This window comes from Taurulus bubalis, assembly GCF_910589615.1.
Source record: "Taurulus bubalis genome assembly, chromosome: 21".
Lineage (NCBI taxonomy): Eukaryota > Metazoa > Chordata > Actinopteri > Perciformes > Cottidae > Taurulus > Taurulus bubalis.
Window position 1 is genome coordinate 10911202 of NC_136609.1, and position 17750 is coordinate 10928951.

The 17750-nt window shown below is 47.1% G+C and overlaps 1 protein-coding gene across 1 annotated transcript in view; it reads left to right on the forward strand.

Moving 5' to 3' along the window:
* Positions 1–1083: 1083 nt before the first annotated feature.
* Positions 1084–17750, forward strand: part of unc80 (unc-80 homolog (C. elegans)) — a gene marked incomplete at both ends in the record, with an annotated part of 33807 nt that continues 17140 nt past the window's right edge. The window contains 22 exons of the mRNA XM_079236716.1: positions 1084–1175; positions 1652–1700; positions 2035–2191; positions 2917–3257; positions 3599–3722; positions 3831–3895; positions 4185–4327; positions 7417–7690; positions 7777–7911; positions 8000–8216; positions 8695–8835; positions 9394–9662; positions 9984–10340; positions 10430–10561; positions 10946–11093; positions 12357–12407; positions 12860–13008; positions 14033–14196; positions 15199–15297; positions 15565–15773; positions 16889–16995; positions 17218–17371. Coding sequence (XP_079092842.1) covers positions 1084–1175; positions 1652–1700; positions 2035–2191; positions 2917–3257; positions 3599–3722; positions 3831–3895; positions 4185–4327; positions 7417–7690; positions 7777–7911; positions 8000–8216; positions 8695–8835; positions 9394–9662; positions 9984–10340; positions 10430–10561; positions 10946–11093; positions 12357–12407; positions 12860–13008; positions 14033–14196; positions 15199–15297; positions 15565–15773; positions 16889–16995; positions 17218–17371 — 3577 coding nt within the window. The remainder of the gene's footprint in view (positions 1176–1651; positions 1701–2034; positions 2192–2916; positions 3258–3598; positions 3723–3830; positions 3896–4184; positions 4328–7416; positions 7691–7776; positions 7912–7999; positions 8217–8694; positions 8836–9393; positions 9663–9983; positions 10341–10429; positions 10562–10945; positions 11094–12356; positions 12408–12859; positions 13009–14032; positions 14197–15198; positions 15298–15564; positions 15774–16888; positions 16996–17217; positions 17372–17750) is intronic.

The following is a 17750-nucleotide window of genomic DNA, read 5'->3' on the forward strand; positions in this document are numbered from 1 at the left end:
TATTTCATGTAGTTATGTGCAACAGCGCCCCCTAGGGTCACGCTTTACACTTTCAGGTGGACACAGTTTAGCATATTCTTCATACATGGTGCAGCTTTAAACTAGGCTTTGACTTAGATGTGTTCGTGCACGGTGTGTGTGCTTTAAATTGAGTGAACAAGACTGTGTGTGTGTGTGTGTGTGTGTGTGTGTGTGTGTGTGTGTGTGTGTGTGTGTGTGTGTGTGTGTGTGTGTGTGTGTGTGTGTGTGTGTGTGTGACGTTAACGTAAGTATTTAACGTTAACTGCAATTTTGAGGGTACTTTGCGTAAGTAACATTACTTCCTTTTCTGAAACTAATTCTCCACTTACATTTAAAGGGAAAATATATCCAACTTCTAATGGTTATTGTTACTTTGCAAAGGAAGATTTGACATCATCAACTTAGATGAGACTACCAGTGATATATAAAGTAGCTCAAATAGCTTTTCAATGTGGACATGATGTACATACGGAGATATAAATATTTATATATGTGTGGTATTGCCACTTTTACGTCCCGCACTGGAAGTGTCCCATTCCTCGTCGATGCTGCCTCCTCCCACCTCGTCCACCTGCGTTATTGAACAACCTGTTGATATTCACCTGCAGGATTATCCTCCCGTGAACGCACCATCCGGGTGCGATGCAACGCGCGTTTACGGGCGTGTGTGTGTGTGTGTGTGTGTTGCAGTCAACCGCTGTGTCGTTTCTTGTAATGGTGCAGAAAGCTTTGAGGGTTGAGAAGGAACACATCTGGCGCAGCCGCACACTGCGTCTTTAAACTCCGCCGCCGATAAATTAGCACGTCGATCAACTGTCGCTGTCCGGTGAGGGAGGTGCTGAAATCCGAGCGCACTCCTCCTCCTCCCCCCTCCACCTCAAATCTCCCTCTCTCTCGCTCTCTCTCTCTCCCCCCCTCGCTATTGCCGCCGACCGACACTTGCAGCCATTTTACGCAGGACGAACCCAATCATGTCGTGAGCGACGCTCGCTGGTCACCTGGGCAGAGCCAGCAGTGTCCCGGTGGTCGCGCGCGCAGGCGGAGCAGGCAGGTCCGGCCAAAATGGTGAAGAGGAAAAGCCTGGATGACAACGAGCCGGAGTGCGGGAAAGGAATACCGTTCCCCATCCAGACCTTCCTATGGAGGCAGACCAGGTTAGCGTGTGCTTCACTGGAAATTGATAACAGGTGTTTTCCGTTGCTGAGGAGGCTCAAGGATTTGACAGCAGCTGTGTCATACATGCAAAGCCACCCGCATTTTTTTTTTTTTTTTAATCCTGTCAAGTGTCCTAATAGATGCATTGCCTTGTTATCATTCACCCCGTGGATGGGCACCCCGTGGCACTGAGTGTCAGCTCACTGTTTTCATTGAACGTTGTAAACGGAGGGAGGTGGAGTGTTAACTGAATGGAGACAGATGCAGATCGCATGATGTCACACCTGTAAAGCATATATAGAAAGTGGGCCAAAGAAAACAAGTGTTCTGAGGATCAGCTGCTGTGAGATGACGTCTCCCGTTTGTGCAAAATGTCCTGTGCAGTGCGTTTGATGTTGCAGAGTTAATGGTGTAACCTACATTTGTCATTTTGTGAAAAAACGATCTTATATAAGCGTGTTTTTGTGTTCCTCAGTGCGTTTCTGCGTCCAAAGTTGGGGAAACAGTATGAAGCGTCTTGTGTGGTAAGTTATTTCATAATGCCATGTGCGTGGTGGGGGGGAATAATCGCTCCAGTCCAGTCCCAGTAATCTGTTTTACCTTAATGCACCTGCAAATCAAGTGGGCTCTAGATTTTTGCATTTAGTAAATGAGTTTTCCCTCTTGCCTCCTCCTATTATAGCCAGACCGCTGCAAACTCATATTCATAATGACGTTTTCTCCAGATCCCTTCGGCTCCAAACAGAGCGGTCACTGTCTCTCCCGGGCTTCGCCTCGCTCGGGGCGTTTAGAGAGTCAAAGAAAGAGGCTTTAGTTCCTGATGTCTCTTCCTCTCCTTTTCTCTGGCTGCCGCCCCAGTCCTTTGAGCGGGTGCTGGTGGAGAATAAGCTCCACGGGCTGTCGCCGGCCCTGTCGGAGGCCATCCAGAGCATCTCCCGCTGGGAGCTGGTCCAGGCGGCCCTGCCTCATGTACTCCACTGCACCTCCATCCTGCTGTCTAACAGGAACCGGCTGGGTGAGGACACGCAACACACACACTACCGCCGCTTTAGGTACTGAGGTGACAGCCTCATCCAGGTTGTCCTCATTCGATAAAACACCAAACGGATGTTGTTTTAGCCACAGGACCGTTACAGAACAGCCGGACTCAGAACGCAGCACGGGTCAGGATTATGAGAATCAAAGACGGGAATAATAAACGGATTTATTCAGATGAAAGCACCAGAATACAACAACAAACTGGTCAGGAAACTAAAATATACTGAGTATTTAAAGCATCCAAATGTATGGACAAGAGAGGAAAAAATATAAAAGTCTCTTGATTACAGACGATCTAAAAATGCATACATAAAACATACAATAAAAAGTGACCCAGCCAATTTCTTAAGGCCCAGGTTGATGTCTCTTGTGTTGTCCAAAACCAAATTATATTCAGTTTACAAGCACAGAAGACAAAGAAAAGCATTAAAACCTCACATTTAGAAAGCTTGAACTAGATAATGTTCTCCATTTCTGCTTGCAAAGGACTTCTTTTATCCATCAATTATCCGTCGCTCTGCATTGTCAGCAAAAAATATGACAACGCATCGTGACAATATTCAATTGGATTCTGTATTTCCTTTCTGTACAGAACCACCAGAATTTATAAAGGACCATATGCACTAAAGCTCACCCATCACAAACGCCAGCACCTCATGCCGGCCTTTCCTTAACTCACCTTGACCTCTGACCCCTGAGCAGGCCACCAGGACAAGCTGGGCGTGGCCGAGACCAAGCTGCTCCACACGCTGCACTGGATGCTGCTGGACGCCGCCCAGGAGTGCAACCACGAGCCCAGCCTGAGCCACGGCTGGTCGGGGGGCAGCAGCAGCAGCGGCTTCCTCCAGCCGGTGGGCAACCAGGGCTCGTCCCCCGGGGCCCCCGGCTCGTGCTCCGGCTCCGGCCTGGGCGGGTCGGGCCCCCAGCACAGCGGCTCCCTGCTGGAGGAGGATGAGCACGCTCGTACCAAGCTGTTCCACAAGAGCATGGCCACCGTGGAGCTGTTTGTGTTCCTGTTCGCTCCGCTTATCCACCGGATAAAGGTCTGTACATGCAGATAAGAAATGAATACGGCAATAGAAGATATTTAGCAGCAGTTTTATTCAACCTGTCCCATAGCAAACCCTCCAACACATGTACACAGTGTCACCCCATGGCTATTGATCTGTGTACAAACTGATAAGGGTCGGTTTACAATACTCCTGGGATTGCACTGTTACAATCAATGACTGTATTTTATGTAAGTGGACATATCACAACAGCAGTGATGATTACACCTAAGCGGTCATAAAACCTGTTCCATCTTCCAAGTTGGTTGAGAAATAGGGCTAAATGTCCTCTATTAATGACATTCTCAATATATCACTTTTCCTTTTCTTTCAAGGAGTCGGACCTGACCTTCCGATTGGCCAGCGGTCTGGTAATATGGCAGCCGATGTGGGAGCACCGGCAGCCGGACATCTCGGCCTTTACTGCACTCATCAAACCAGTCAGGAACATTGTGACAGGTGGGGGGAAAACATCCTTACTTACGACCACCAACATCCCTCGTAGGAGTTAATCTATTTAGTTTGGTCATAATTAAGACGTGTAATCCGCTACGCCTGTCTCAACAGCGAAGAGGAACTCCCCAATCAACAACCAGTGCAGCCCCTGTGGATCTGGCAACCCGGGTCCCATGGTGAGAGATGATTCAAGCTTAGATCATGTCTGATTCTGCGTCTCATGTTGATTAAATGTGTCCGGGAAGGAGTTTAGAGGCTTCTTCCCTTCCCCCCCCTTTTGACATCCCCCAGGGGCTATTATTCATTAGCACCAGCCATCCGGCAGCATTAGCGTGGTTAGCCGGGGTCGTGACAGAACCCTCCCTCCGAACTCAGAGCCTTTAATTACCAGGAACTGGTTGTCCGTCTTTCCTGTTTATCCGCTCATCTGCAGTCGGTGTGTCCGTCCCTCCCTCTCACCCACAGGGCTTCCAGGTGGTTTGCGAAGCCGCCCAATCAGATTCCTCCTCCCCCGCGGCTGGAGAGCGGAGCTGTCGCCGTGGTAACTCGGTCGAGAAAGGTGGCCCTTCCCAACCGCCCCCACCGGTGAAAGGCCCTTCCAAGAAAAAGTGAGCACCGTGAATCAATTTGACCTCGACAAGCAGCGAGATAAGTAGCACCTGGTCATGTGTGCACTATTGATTTTTGGATTCAGGACTTATGTTCAATGTCCATTCAGGCTCGCTGTTAAGCAGGAGGAGGTAGAGATGAGGGAACAATAAGAGAACGCTTTATTCATTATTCACTTAAAAGTGAATAACAGTTTGCAGAAAAGGGCTCATAACATAGCTTGCCTTTTTAGGGTTTTGGCAAACGGTAATAATGAGCCAAAAATCACAGGTTTGTCTAAGAGAGCTTTATGATAGTGCAGAATAGGTCCATGGAATAGGAACAACTAGTTATAACATGCTACCAGGAATAGCAATGTAGCAGACCTGCAACCTTAATCAAAAGTAGATAATTCCCAAAGAGTGCATGTATAAATATCTGGATATATTTGGATCATAACACTTGCATTAATCCCCATAAAACCATTGTGATTTGCTTTTGACTGTGTCCCGGTCTGACTGTGTAAGCGCTACAGAAGTAGTACAAAACCACCATGACCATTAGTGTCGATTCATAATGATCAATAATGTATTATTGATAATTGTCCAAAGCTGCTTTCACGGAAGCTTTCGTGAATGAATAACATACGTGACGAACCCGAGAAGGCAGTTGTGTGATGAAGCGGTGCGGTGACCCGCGCTGACACAGAGCTGGTGCCATCATCTTGTTGATGGCAAAACATTTAGGCCCGCGGCGGCGTCTGTCGCACTCGGCCCGGCACAGCTCGCTCCACTAGCTTGCGAGAGCTAGTGTGTATGATTAGCTCCTCCTTCCCCTGTGTAATGTCATTGCTCTACGCAAGTCTCCTCATCACACACACACACACACACACACATGTAGAGCCTTGTCTTGCTTGAGCATTAGCACACCCTGACGTTTGTCCCCACAACCGGAGTAATGATGCTGAATTAATGTGCTACATGCCTGACGCTGGCAGTGTCTCTGGCCTGGCATGACACGGTCTGTACACGGCCAGTCTGGCATTGTTCAGGACTCAGGATCACTACAAACGCTTTGGTTGTGCAAAAATCATATTATAGTTGATGAACACTTAGTCAATTAATTAAAATGTTGATTTATTCGACAGACTTTTAGAAATGTGCTCATACATTTATTGTAAATTATTCATTCAGTGTGAATACGCATAATAATCGACTCTGAAAAGCCGATTATTCGATTATTTAGCTCGATAGTAATCATGCAAAAAAGGAAAAAACACAAATGAAAAGGATGAATTATTCAGACATGTAATAGCTACATCCAATGCTTGTGATCCATGATTGCTGATTTTAATTTTGGCGTAACAGCATGAATATGATGCACCATGTAACCAGAAAAAAAAAAATTATTCTGGGCAGAGAGTCTTCGGATAAACTCATCAAATCATTTGCATTTGGCTCATACTATGTGGGTGTTTTCTGTTTTTAAGTCGCGTCTGCTCTGTCATCATCCTGAATCACCCGACCAGGCTGAGAGAGTGATGTGGGAGAAGAAGAAGAGAGGCTGATAAGTCGTCCATTGCTCAACTCAACTCATTCTGACAACCAAATAAGTCACTCCGATGCTTGTCATGATCACTCTGACAGCCAGCAACTGACTGAAAATCCCAAATAAGCCCTCACACCCTCCCTCCCCCTAGCTACTTATATCCTCATACACTCAAACACCAAAAGGGTTTTTCGCTGTCACATGATAACGCAGGAACGGAGAGATTTATCTCCATTGTTTCGCAGCACACACTTAACAATGGTCGATAAATTGCTTTTTCAAAGTGTTGGTGGTGGGAATGTTAAGCAGCTGCATAGGACGAGAGCAAAGTGAGTTGAATGTAAATTAGATTCCCATTAAGAGATAATTTAGACATTTGAGTGGATTTGACTGTAAATCTGAATTTATGTCACGCTTTCAAGTTGTTGGGTTCCTTCTGTGTGGATCCACAAAGGGGTGGGGCCGTGCAGTTGGATCCAAGGATCTCATCAAAACACACAACTCTTCCTCTTCCTCTTCCTCTCTCCGCTCAGAGGCGATGTCGGTGTTTATATTTTCACCTCGTCCTCTTGCTCGCACACCTCTGCGCCGTGCTGCCCAGATACAATCACTCCTGCTCCTGTGATTAATGCAGCTTACTCAGCCGCCGCCGCCGCCGCCGCATCGCGCTCCACTCAGAGAGCGCTGCTGATGCTGAGGCAGTTTCCATGGCAACCGCTGCGCTGCTGCAAAAACCCTTCCCCGCCGCATGGAGTCGGGGGGCCCGGCGGCGACTGTCGTCACACGGTCTCCTTGGCGACCTGACACAACAGCAGCGGGCCGAGCGAGTCGGCTAGACAGTGAAGCACGATCCGGCCTCCCTCCGCCGTCCGCTCTCAAAGTGATTCATGTAGAAATCGACCGTCTCTTCCTGCTCCATTTATTACAACGGCAAAGATTAAATGGCCTCCTCTGTCTTCCCTCTCCTGCTCTCATGGTATATCAATATGTTTCTCCACAATGTGCGGCGCTCCATACGCTCTGCAGCTCACCAGCTGACCTTCATTCCTGCTTATTTATAGTGGACTCACGTAGGCTTAGGCTCCCTCTCCCACTGATGCTCTCCCGATGATGCTGGAGGGGGGCGCTGCCCTTGTTTACCATCCTCCTTTGATGCATTATTAATGAAGCAGTGTGGCGGGAGTTGATGACAGGCTAATATAAAAGGAAAGGCCACGACGTGGTGTAATTGTTGTGGGTGTAGTCAGCTGTGTGAAGGTACTGGTCCGGATAAAACGCTTTTTGCAGCTGTCAGATTTCCATAATCCACCTCCTTTCAGTACCTTTTACATTTTTAAAGTTAGTTCTTGCATAATTTGGTGTACAAAATTACAGACAAATACAATTTCATTCAGTTCCCATCATGCATTTGTTAACTTAGCTGCGGGGCTACACTTATACTCTCAGTGGACGTCGGATCACTTTTGCTGATTCAAACTGCCTCACAGAAGAAGGGGTGTTGTTTATGATACGAAAGGGTTGAACCAGTAAACATAACCGCGTCTCTCCCCTCCTCTTTAAGGACATCGGCCCCCGCCGGCCTGCCGACCTCCCTGGCCCAGCGAGCGCGTTACGCCACCTACTTTGACGTGGCGGTGCTGCGCTGCCTGCTGCAGCCGCACTGGACGGAGGAGGGCGTGCACTGGGCCCTGATGTTCTACCTGCAGCGCCTCAGGCAGATCCTGGAGGAGAGACCTGAACGCACCCCCGAGCCTTTGGTCACGCCTCTGCCGCGCCCACGCAGCAGCTCCATGGTGGCGGCCACGCCTTCGCTGGTCAACACCCACAAGACTCAGGTAATGGCAGGATTTCATGGAAGAGGCCTTTTGATGCGTCTTGCACTGAGCGTGACGTCATCTGTGTGCTCTGCTGTGTTTTGCAGGACATGAGTCTGAAATGCAACGAAGAGGGGAAATCTCTGAGCACAGAGACGTTTACGAAGGTTTCTCTCACCAGCCTCCGTCGACAGGCCGTCCCTGACCTCTCCGCCGACCTGGGCATGAACATTTTCAAGAAGGTCAGGAGATACACCTTTGCATCAGATTGCAGGACTGAGAGGTTTCTGGTTCTCAGCGGGAAGCTCTTGTCCTCCTTTTCTGTTTTAGTTTAAGAACCGGCGTGAGGACCGCGAGAGGAAGGGCTCCATCCCCTTCCATCACACGGGGAAGAAGCGGCAGCGGCGTATGGGCGTTCCTTTCCTGCTCCACGAGGACCACCTGGACGTCTCGCCTACCCGCAGCACCTTCTCCTTCGGGAGCTTCTCTGGCCTCGGTGACGATCGGCGGGCTCTGGACCGCGGGGGCTGGCAGGCCACCATCATGGGTAGGCAGGGCGCTGTTCCTAATCAGGGTAGATTGCATGTCACCAGTTCGCAGTCGTGCTTCCTCTTCATTAAGCTCCCAGTTGGTGAGTCAGAGGATTCTGTCTGGATCCGGCTGTCAGCTAGTGCATTAGGTCAGTTCATTACCAGTATGTACGTCTTATTCGCTCTCTTCTTTGAGAAGTGTGATTAACATTTGCTCAAGGCACAAAGACACTATTCAGAGTTAGTGACTTGTTTAAATCTGCCTTTCTTGAACCCCATACTGTTAAACTGTCATACTTGGCTTAGCGCTGCTGCTTTAAATTAGATCCATTCCCAGGATGACATTTTCTAAAAATACTTAGTATATATATATATATATATACACCAAAAACACACATGCTGACTGTTGCAGAAGTCCCTTTTCATGCATCTTCCTGCATGTGTGTGTGTTTGATTCAACCTGATGTATCTATCAGTATCTGTGTCACTTTCCAGGCAAGTTCACACGGAGGGGCAGCTCAGACACAGCTGCAGACGCCGACAGCCTGAGCGCCAAACACTCTCATTCCCACCACTCTCTGCTCAGAGACATGCCCGACCACTCCAACAGCCACAGCGACAACACCGTCAAAGAGGGTAAGGAGGAGAGCGCTGGTTAGTGGAAGATGCATTTACAAATAATACAGTCACATTTCAAAATGATTATTCACAGAGTTCATGAAGTAAACCATACAAAACTGAAAATGGCCATTTTTAGGCTCTGTAACATCAAACATTGCTTTTTATGAAAATATAACAACAAACCACAAAGTGCTATAAGATGAAAACTATATTAATATCAGCTACAAAGACAATGCTGGCTCCACTGAGACCTGCAGAGCTGAACTAGGACTGGGTTATATGACTGTGATAATGCTTATTTGCATACCAATAGCTCCACGCTGCTTTACTCAGAACAAAAGATATTAATTATAGAAGAGAGTTGATTCTGAAGTGATTGATGCTACAGGGTAAATTTCTCAGCATAATATTTATTTAAAAAAAGAATTTGAGTGCAAGCGAAGAAGCAAACGCTGCAGTGTTGAAAATAGAATAGAGAAACCAACAAGCGGAAACTGTTATTCAACCAAAGGCCACAGCTGCCTCCTGATGAAACATGGATCCCGTCGTCCATCCTCTCTTTGCCGCCCGCAGTGCGATCTCAGATCTCCACCATTACCATGGCGGCGTTCAACACCACGGTGGCGTCCTTCAACGTGGGCTACGCCGACTTCTTCACGGAGCACATGAAGAAGCTGTGTAACCCCGTCACCGTGCCGGAGCTCCCCCTGGAGCCGCTGGCCTGCAGCAACCTGCCGCGCAGCTTCACCGACTCCTGCATCAACTACTCCTGTCTGGAGGAAGGGGAGAACATCGAGGGGACCAATAACTTTGTGCTGAAGAACGGCATGCTGGACCTCACGGTGAGCGTTGGGGCATTCAATGAAACCCACAGTAAATGATCCCGGTGGGCAAATACATATAAAGGAAGGTATTGACCTTCTGTTGCTCTCCTCGCCAACAATGACCCCAGTGGGAATCCAAACTGAATTGGATGCTTTCTTTTATTTGTATTGCTCCTGCACACTGTAGAAAATGTCAAGTTTGCAGCTTTCTTTTGCACATTAACACAATATAAAAATGACCTGACTCATCACTAGTTTACTTTTCTTTCTTGCAGTTTTCTGTCCTGCAGTTATGCTCCATCGGTTGGACAAAACAAGCAATTCCTTCTTGTATTTCAGGCTGTCTTGCGGGCTCTCTATGCCGTCCTCAGCCACGACATTAGTTCCAGGATCTGCGACGTGGCTCTCAACATCATCGACTGCCTGCTGCAGCTGGGTGTGGTGCCCGGCATGGGCAAGAAGCTGTCCAAGCCCGACAACAAGGAGAACCAGGAGGCCCGAGCCAAAGACGCGGCCGGTCAGGGCCTCGGAGGAGGCGCCCAGGGAGGCGGGGCCGTCCCGGGGTCAGGGGCAGGTGGAGGGGGCGATGGAGGAGGAGGAGGAGGAGGAGGAGGCGGCGGCGGAGGCGGAAGTGGTGGAGGGAGTGGGCAAGGGAGCAAAGATGATGTGAAGAATAACAAGGACAATGATAAAAAGGTGTGTTGTTTCTGTGGGTCGTAGTGGTTATGAACTTGGCGGATATCTAAATATATCTGTGGGTTGATGTGTGTGTTCTTCTCTCACAGGAAGAGGGCTCCGGCTTCAGCACGCACCGCCTGGCTCTGACCATGCTGATAAAGATAGTGAAGTCGCTGGGCTGTGCCTACGGCTGTGGCGAGGGACACCGCGGACTGTCTGGGGATCGCCTCAGGATGCAGGTCAGACCTTCTTCTCTGGCTTAGCCGAACCTCTGTTGTGCCGGTGTGCGCTTTCCACAAATCAGCACAGTCTGTGGCGCCTGACATGTCTTCATTTTCTACTGATTATTAACCGCGTTGGTGCGGTAAAAGATTCATGAAACCAGAATGACTGCTGCGAGGCCGCTGGGCTGAGGATCTGACTTCAGGGAGAAGCAGCTGCAGTTCTATTTCAATGCTGATCAATATGTGTTGTTATTGTATTAAGTTGTATTGGAGAAATACAATTATATCTAGACAGCTGATATCGTGATGAGAATAGCACATCCTGCACACAAGGCCTTTCTATTCCGCCCTGACTTCTTCTTCCCATTTGTCTAATACTTCCTGTTCCTTTCCTTTCAGGCCCAGAACTGCCTGACCAGCCTTTATAAGCTGGACAAGGTGCAGTTTCGAGAGACAATGCGCGAGTACGTCAACAAAGACTCTCTCAATAACATTGTGGACTTCCTGCATGCACTGCTGGGCTTCTGCATGGAGCCCATTACTGACAGTAAGTATGGTGGTGTGTGTGTGAGTGGGACACACACAAAGAAAAGTGCTAATGCGCTGATAGCAAAGGCACAAATGATGGTGCATCATGGTTTGATTACTGATATGATTCAGGTCAGGACTGATGCTGCTGGGAAAAGCAGCGGGCATTTATTTTTTCGTTGATGATTAATCTGGCAGGTATTATTTGAGAGTCCACGGCCATGCTAGCAGCTCTGTGCACGTGCACATGCACAGTGACTATGCGTCCATGTTTAAAAGGTATAATTTGAGTATGTTCATCATCTTAGTTTGCTGTGTTAGCATGCAAACATTAGCGAATTAGCACGTTGGGGGGGGAATATGTCACTCTTACCTGTCTTAAAACCTTGAGAGCCCTGATGCCCATTGCCCTCAGCTGTACTTTTATTTATTTTCACACAGTTTAGTGTTAATTAGCCAATGTCAGCATGCTAATAGGCTGAACAGAACCAGCTGAAGTGGTGAACTTCCTGACATAAAGATAGATACCTGCATAACATTAGCATGTTAGCAAGCGTTTCAGCTACTGTGCGGATGCTTACACTCAAGCAAACCATATTGTTCAATATACAAATATATTTCAACCACTCAAATGTGTAATGTGGGTGCTATAAAATAAAAAGTTAGTAATCACGTGTGACCACTAATGTCCACTATTGTGCTGGACAAAGCTGAATTGTACTGCAACTGTCTCAACCTGCACTTCGACTTTGCATTCCAGCGCTATCACTTTATATATCTGTTTTTTTCCCTTTCCTCCTTCCTTATTCCACTCGCCTCTGCTTGTCCCGTATGTCGTCCTCCTCCTGCCTCCATCTTCCCTCTTTTACGTCACCCACTTGAGCTGAATCCTACCTTCCTTACTCACTCATCCATTCTGTACACTTGCCAATCCAAAGCTTTGCCCATTACATCTCTGCTCAATCAGTGGCTTTATTGCTGAGCATTGAGGCACATTGTACATGCCAATTCAGTTTTGCACTGAGATTTTGTGTACACCGTAAATACAATCAGTACAATCATAGCATACAACAGACTGTGCAATTGGCAAGTTACTGAACCGATGACTGTTTTAATTCTCAAAGAGAAAAGGGCACCCTGTTTAGTTTTTTGGTGTGTGTGTGTGTGTGCGTCTCGAGTTCGCCTCCCCTGAGGTGGGGTGCCACGTCCTTTCTGACGCCGCGTACATGTCTGTGTCGGCCTGATGTCAATCAACTTGTGCCCCGCCTCTTTTCTCTTGCAGAGTACGGCAGTGCAGGTGAGAGGTCCAGGAGGGCGAAAAAAAGGAACATCGGTAGATACACATGATTAATAATCAATAAGTCAATAAACATAGCAATAAGATGAATATATTCACCTGATCAGACCCTTCCCTAGGCACCGCTTCCATTGCTGCACCCCTCACTCTCTCTGCAAGTGACAAAACTCACCTGCAACAAAATTTGTGTGATTAAATCTGGTATTTATGGAGCTTATACATTTAGGTAGTTTAACTGGACCAAGAGAATAAGCCCCATACTCTATGTTTTTAAAGCAGGCCTTATTCTCTTGCATGTACTCCTAACCCCCTACCCAGAATCCTTTTCAGTTTGCTACTCCCCCATATGCTTTATGGACCCTTTTCCTTTGCCCTCCCTTCCCTCCCTGTTGTACGGGCTCACTGTTTCATACCCAAGCTGTCAATAATGTGACTAAACCACCCCCCTGTGTGATCCGTGGACTCTCCCGCCTCCCTCTTGATTCCAGACAAGGCAGGCTTCGGGAACAACTTCACCACGGGGGACAACAAGTCCGTGGCCCAGAACATGGAGGCGGTTGTGGTGGGCTGCATGTTCAAGTCTCTCATCACCCGCTGCGCCTCGACCACTCACGAGCTGCACAGCCCCGAGAACCTGGTGAGCGGTGTGCCAACCATCCGTCCATCTGCCTCTCTCCATGCAGCCTGTGCTCCACGGATCAGCTGTACTCCCACTAGATTCACACACTCGTATATTTCCTTTGGCAGGATGCTGCAGTTGAATTATTAATGGCTCATTTTGTACTGAGCCTAAAGACGAGCAATCACTTACGCCGCCTTTGTTAATGCCTTGTCATACATGATGAATTGGACATGAGTGGATACTTAATCTCACTGGGCGATTGAAGACATTAATAGAGCTTCTCTCAGTTCTTCATTACAAACAGAGGAAGAATATTTTAATTGGAAATGACATCAACTGATCTCAGAATATAATATCAGCAGACAACATGCTGAATATTTGTGCTCCAGCTGATGCGAGCGCCGTCTATTTGTTTTTAATAACATGCACTTTCACAGACTATTAATAACTTGGCGTTTGAGTCTCACATGACGGCTGCAGAGCGGCTTAGTGTTGCTTCTGAGACCTTTATTTTTGTATTTAACGCTCATTTGTACAGCAAACACAAATCAAAGAGCTTAAACCACAAAGAAGAGGAGACAAACATCCTGCATGACAGCAGTTCTCGTGCAGCACTAATGACCTGTATTACAATCAATACTTTGTTGATAACACCCCTGTCTTCGTATGTGTCTAAGTTTACGTGGAAGAGCACTGAGGTACCGCGAGCCTCACGGCTGGCAGGACTGGTGCACGTTGGCGGAAGATGACACACTTTTTTCAAGGCAGGTTGGATCGTGGCACCGGATCAGAGGCCACCCACTCACAAGCTGGAGCTGTTGTCTTCACAAAATCGAGTGTGCTCATATAAAGTCCATCATCTATGTATGCATATATGCATGTTAGGTCATGCATACTGTTTGCAGGCTGCACAGTAAGATCAGCCGGTTTCTGGGTCCGAGCGGTCAATTTTCCTTTGTCTTTTTCTTGCTCCGACACGTTTTTCCGCTCGCACTCCCCTCTCTTTCTCTCACTTGTTCGCCACCTTCTTCCTCTCCAGGGTCTGTACTGTGACATCCGCCAGCTGGTGCAGTTCATAAAGGAGGCCCACGGAAACGTGTTCCGCAGGGTCGCACTGAGCGCGCTCCTGGACAGCGCCGAGAAGGTCACCACCACCAAGAAGCCCGAAGAGAAGGAAGAGACCAAGCAGCCCGGACCCAGGAGGTACTGGCCAATCAGCGGCCAGAAATGGTCTCTATGACGTCATATTTTCAAAGAATGTCTTGGACTGATCATATGCTGTAATGTCAAAGCGTCCTTGAGCATGGACCTTGAACGCCCCTCCCCTTATTAAGTGGTAACAAACTATTTATCATCCAATCACAGTGATTGGTTCCTACTTTCTCCTTATAAGTCAAATCAGAGCTACGCTTCTCATCACTGCTGGATGTTTTTTATTTTCTTTATGTTTTTTTCTGTCCTGTCTGCATCTGTTTTTCTTGCTTGAGTGACTGGTTTGATGTTCTTATTTAAAAAAAAACGATGTGGCTGGTGGCGAAGGGGCCGCCCTGCCAGGAAGTAAGTAATAACCCAAGTTATTAGAAATAAAAATATAAAAAATAAAGTATATATATAAAAAAAAAGGAATGTGAGGCTAACGAATAATAGAAGAATACATAATTAAACTTGGGATCATATACATGTATGGTTTGCATAATAGTGGCATAAGTCCATAATTTAGTATTAATTATGTAGGAACTTTCCTGTGAAATAAAGTATGTAATCTGGTACTAAGAATAGATCAAATGGAGATGTAATGGATAATATGTAAATGTCGGACTTATTTAATTTTGAATATGGATGATCAGTCAAGCTGTTATTTAGTTTTCTTTCCTCCATTTTAGGTTTTTCTTTTCTGTTTGGTAATTGGTACTTTTGTTTAAAATAATAACTGCAAAAAAATTACTACGCAGTATAATTAGAAATCTATATAACAATATAAATTAAAATAAGTATATAGTGACAAGTAGTCCAACTTTAAATCTAATGAACTTCTAAAACTTAAACGACCTCGACCAAAACCATTGGAAACGACGCTAAACTTCATTCCACTGAATGAAAAACACGACGAGGGTTTCCTGCATCAGGAAAGTTCCCTCTGTGTCTGAACCCGGTTGTGTGTGTGTTTGTATCTGTGTGTGTGTGTGTGTGTGTGTGTGTGCGCAGGTCAGAGGCGGGTGTGTCCGGGGAGAAGGGTCAGGTGTCCAGTGCTGCAGATGAGTGTCGCAGCTACATCTCCAGCAGACCCCCCCAGACCCCCGAACAGTGAGTGTCCACCTCACTGCATCTCCATATAGCTCCATCTATGTCGAGCCCAGCCGCCATCCCTCTGCTCAAAATAGGAAAAAATAACTTCCTGTTGCTTCCTCCCCCCCTTTAAAAAACAACAAAAACAACAGGTCACAGTGTTGAAAGTTAAATTTACACTAATGTATCCTCAGCTGAAGTGGTCATCCTCGTGTAGACGTTCAAACCCTTCCTTCCTTCCTTCCTTCCTTCCTTCCTTCCTTCGCTCCCTCTCTGTGCCTCCAGTGATGAGCAGATTCCGGGTGCTCTGCTGGGCAGGAAGGACTTCTGGAGGAAGATGTTTAAGTCGCAGAGCGCCGCCAGCGACACCAGCAGCCAATCGGAGCAGGACACCTCGGAGTGCACCACCGCGCACTCTGGCACCACCACCGACCGGCGCTCTCGCTCCAGATCTCGCCGCATTTCACTTCGCAAGAGGCTGAAGCTGCCGATGGGTAAAGAGCATTTATCATGCAGCAGGTTTTTTTACAAATTAATTAAATGTGTCAATTCCCCTCAATATTTCCCCCTTAAATGTGTTCCCAAGCCAAGACGTGATGCGAATACAGACCAATAAGCTAAATGAAAACCTTCAAATCAAAGAGTGTCAGTATTTAGTCAGAGATAGCTCACTCTTCTAACCACACAGGAGCATAGTGACTGATTTCAGTGCCTCACAGAGCGTCCAAATCATTCCGCTCTGCTAACTGTGTATCCCCATGACCATACCTCATTGCGTTTGCTGTCCCAGGTGTTCACCTTGAAATTCACTCTGACATGCTGTGTTTTTTGTACGTCACACATCGGAGCGTTACCCGCCGAGAGGCCGAGTCACTTCATCTCTTCGGTCTGTTTGTTGTTCCTCTTTGTGCCACAGCATGCCGTGGGACTGTCCGCCTGCCACTCACTCTCTCTGTCCTACGTATGTGGATGTGGAACCATCTCCATACAGTATCGTCATGCCTGTTTGTGTTGGTCATCTCTCCCAATGTGTACGGCGTCAAGTTGTATCTGCAAATTGTATAAAGAAAAATGACTACGGAGCAATTATCACTATTCAGATGTGTAAATATATTCCTGATTGGGCGTAGCAGAGTTGCAGTAATTCACATGATTACATGTGTTCAGTTGTAGATTAATTTATTACATTGGTTTTCACATAAATATTGACATTAGATTGTCAAAAAGACACATGAATTCTGAACTCAACATAATCAGAATAAAGTTGATTTTCTCACACAAACTCATTCGCCTTGCATTCCCTGAAGTCTTTAAAAAGGCATCAAATAAAGTAAACAATTATTAAATTAATTATTAAACATGTATTTGCAAATACTGCTAGACCAGTCTTTTGTTTAAACTGTCTTATAAAAAGCCTTTTGTGCCTTTTTGTATGATTTTTGAATGAACCTCTATGTGACGACGAGGGAATGCTCTGCCCAACCCTTGTGTGTGCGTGTGTGTGTGTGTGCGTGTGTGTGTGCATGTGTATTTGTCTTCATAACCCAGTGTTTGCAAGACGTTGTGCATTCCTTTGTTCATGCACACGTGTGTGCTCACGTGTCTCCAGGCAACTGGCTGAAGCGTTCCTCTCTTTCTGGACTGGCCGACGGCGTGGAGGACCTGCTGGACATCAGCTCCGTGGACCGAGACTCCTTCCTACGTCAGAGTTCAAAGGTCAGGGGGTGTTGACAGCTCAAGTACACCCACACGAAAAAAAACTAAATATTGTGAGATCGTTGTTTTTTTCTTGGGTCTTTGTATCCAGTATCCATTTACAGGTAAATAAGGAAATGAAATGCTCTAAAACCGCATTTAGACTTTTATTTTGAAAGATGAAATAACAGACAATAGAAACAAACATGGAGACCTAATGCCGCGTGTGTTTCTGCGTCTCAGGTGAAGTTCACCAGTGCCGTGAAGCTGTCTGAAGGGGGCGCCGTGGGGCCGGAGTACGCCAGGGACGAGGAGGAGAATTTCTTCAAGCGGCTCGGTAAATGGAGGTCTGGCAGGAGGAATCCATCCAAGCTTCACCACACAGAAGAGAAAGATGGTAGACCTCCCCCACCCCGGGGTGCCCCTCGCCCACCCACGCCCCATCGTCCTTTATCTCTCTCTCTCTCCCCTCCCTCTCTCTGCCTCTGTTTGTCCGTGTGGTGTCGTGTCCTGCCTCGCAAGTCGTGGTCTTTTTCCTCTTCTGCCAGTTCTTCCGTCCGCCATTCTCCATGTCAGCTCGGCCGGATAGCTGCCTGCTACCTCTGTTAGCCTCAATGTGCTACTTTCAACCCATCAGTGTCTAGTTTGTAATTTTAAAAAATACACCAATTGGCATAAATGTGGTATTTTACCAACTTCACATCCCCTTTTATCCAACTATGCACGTCCTGGTCTCTTACAATGAACCCCCTCCTCTTTCTTCCACCCACTGGTGG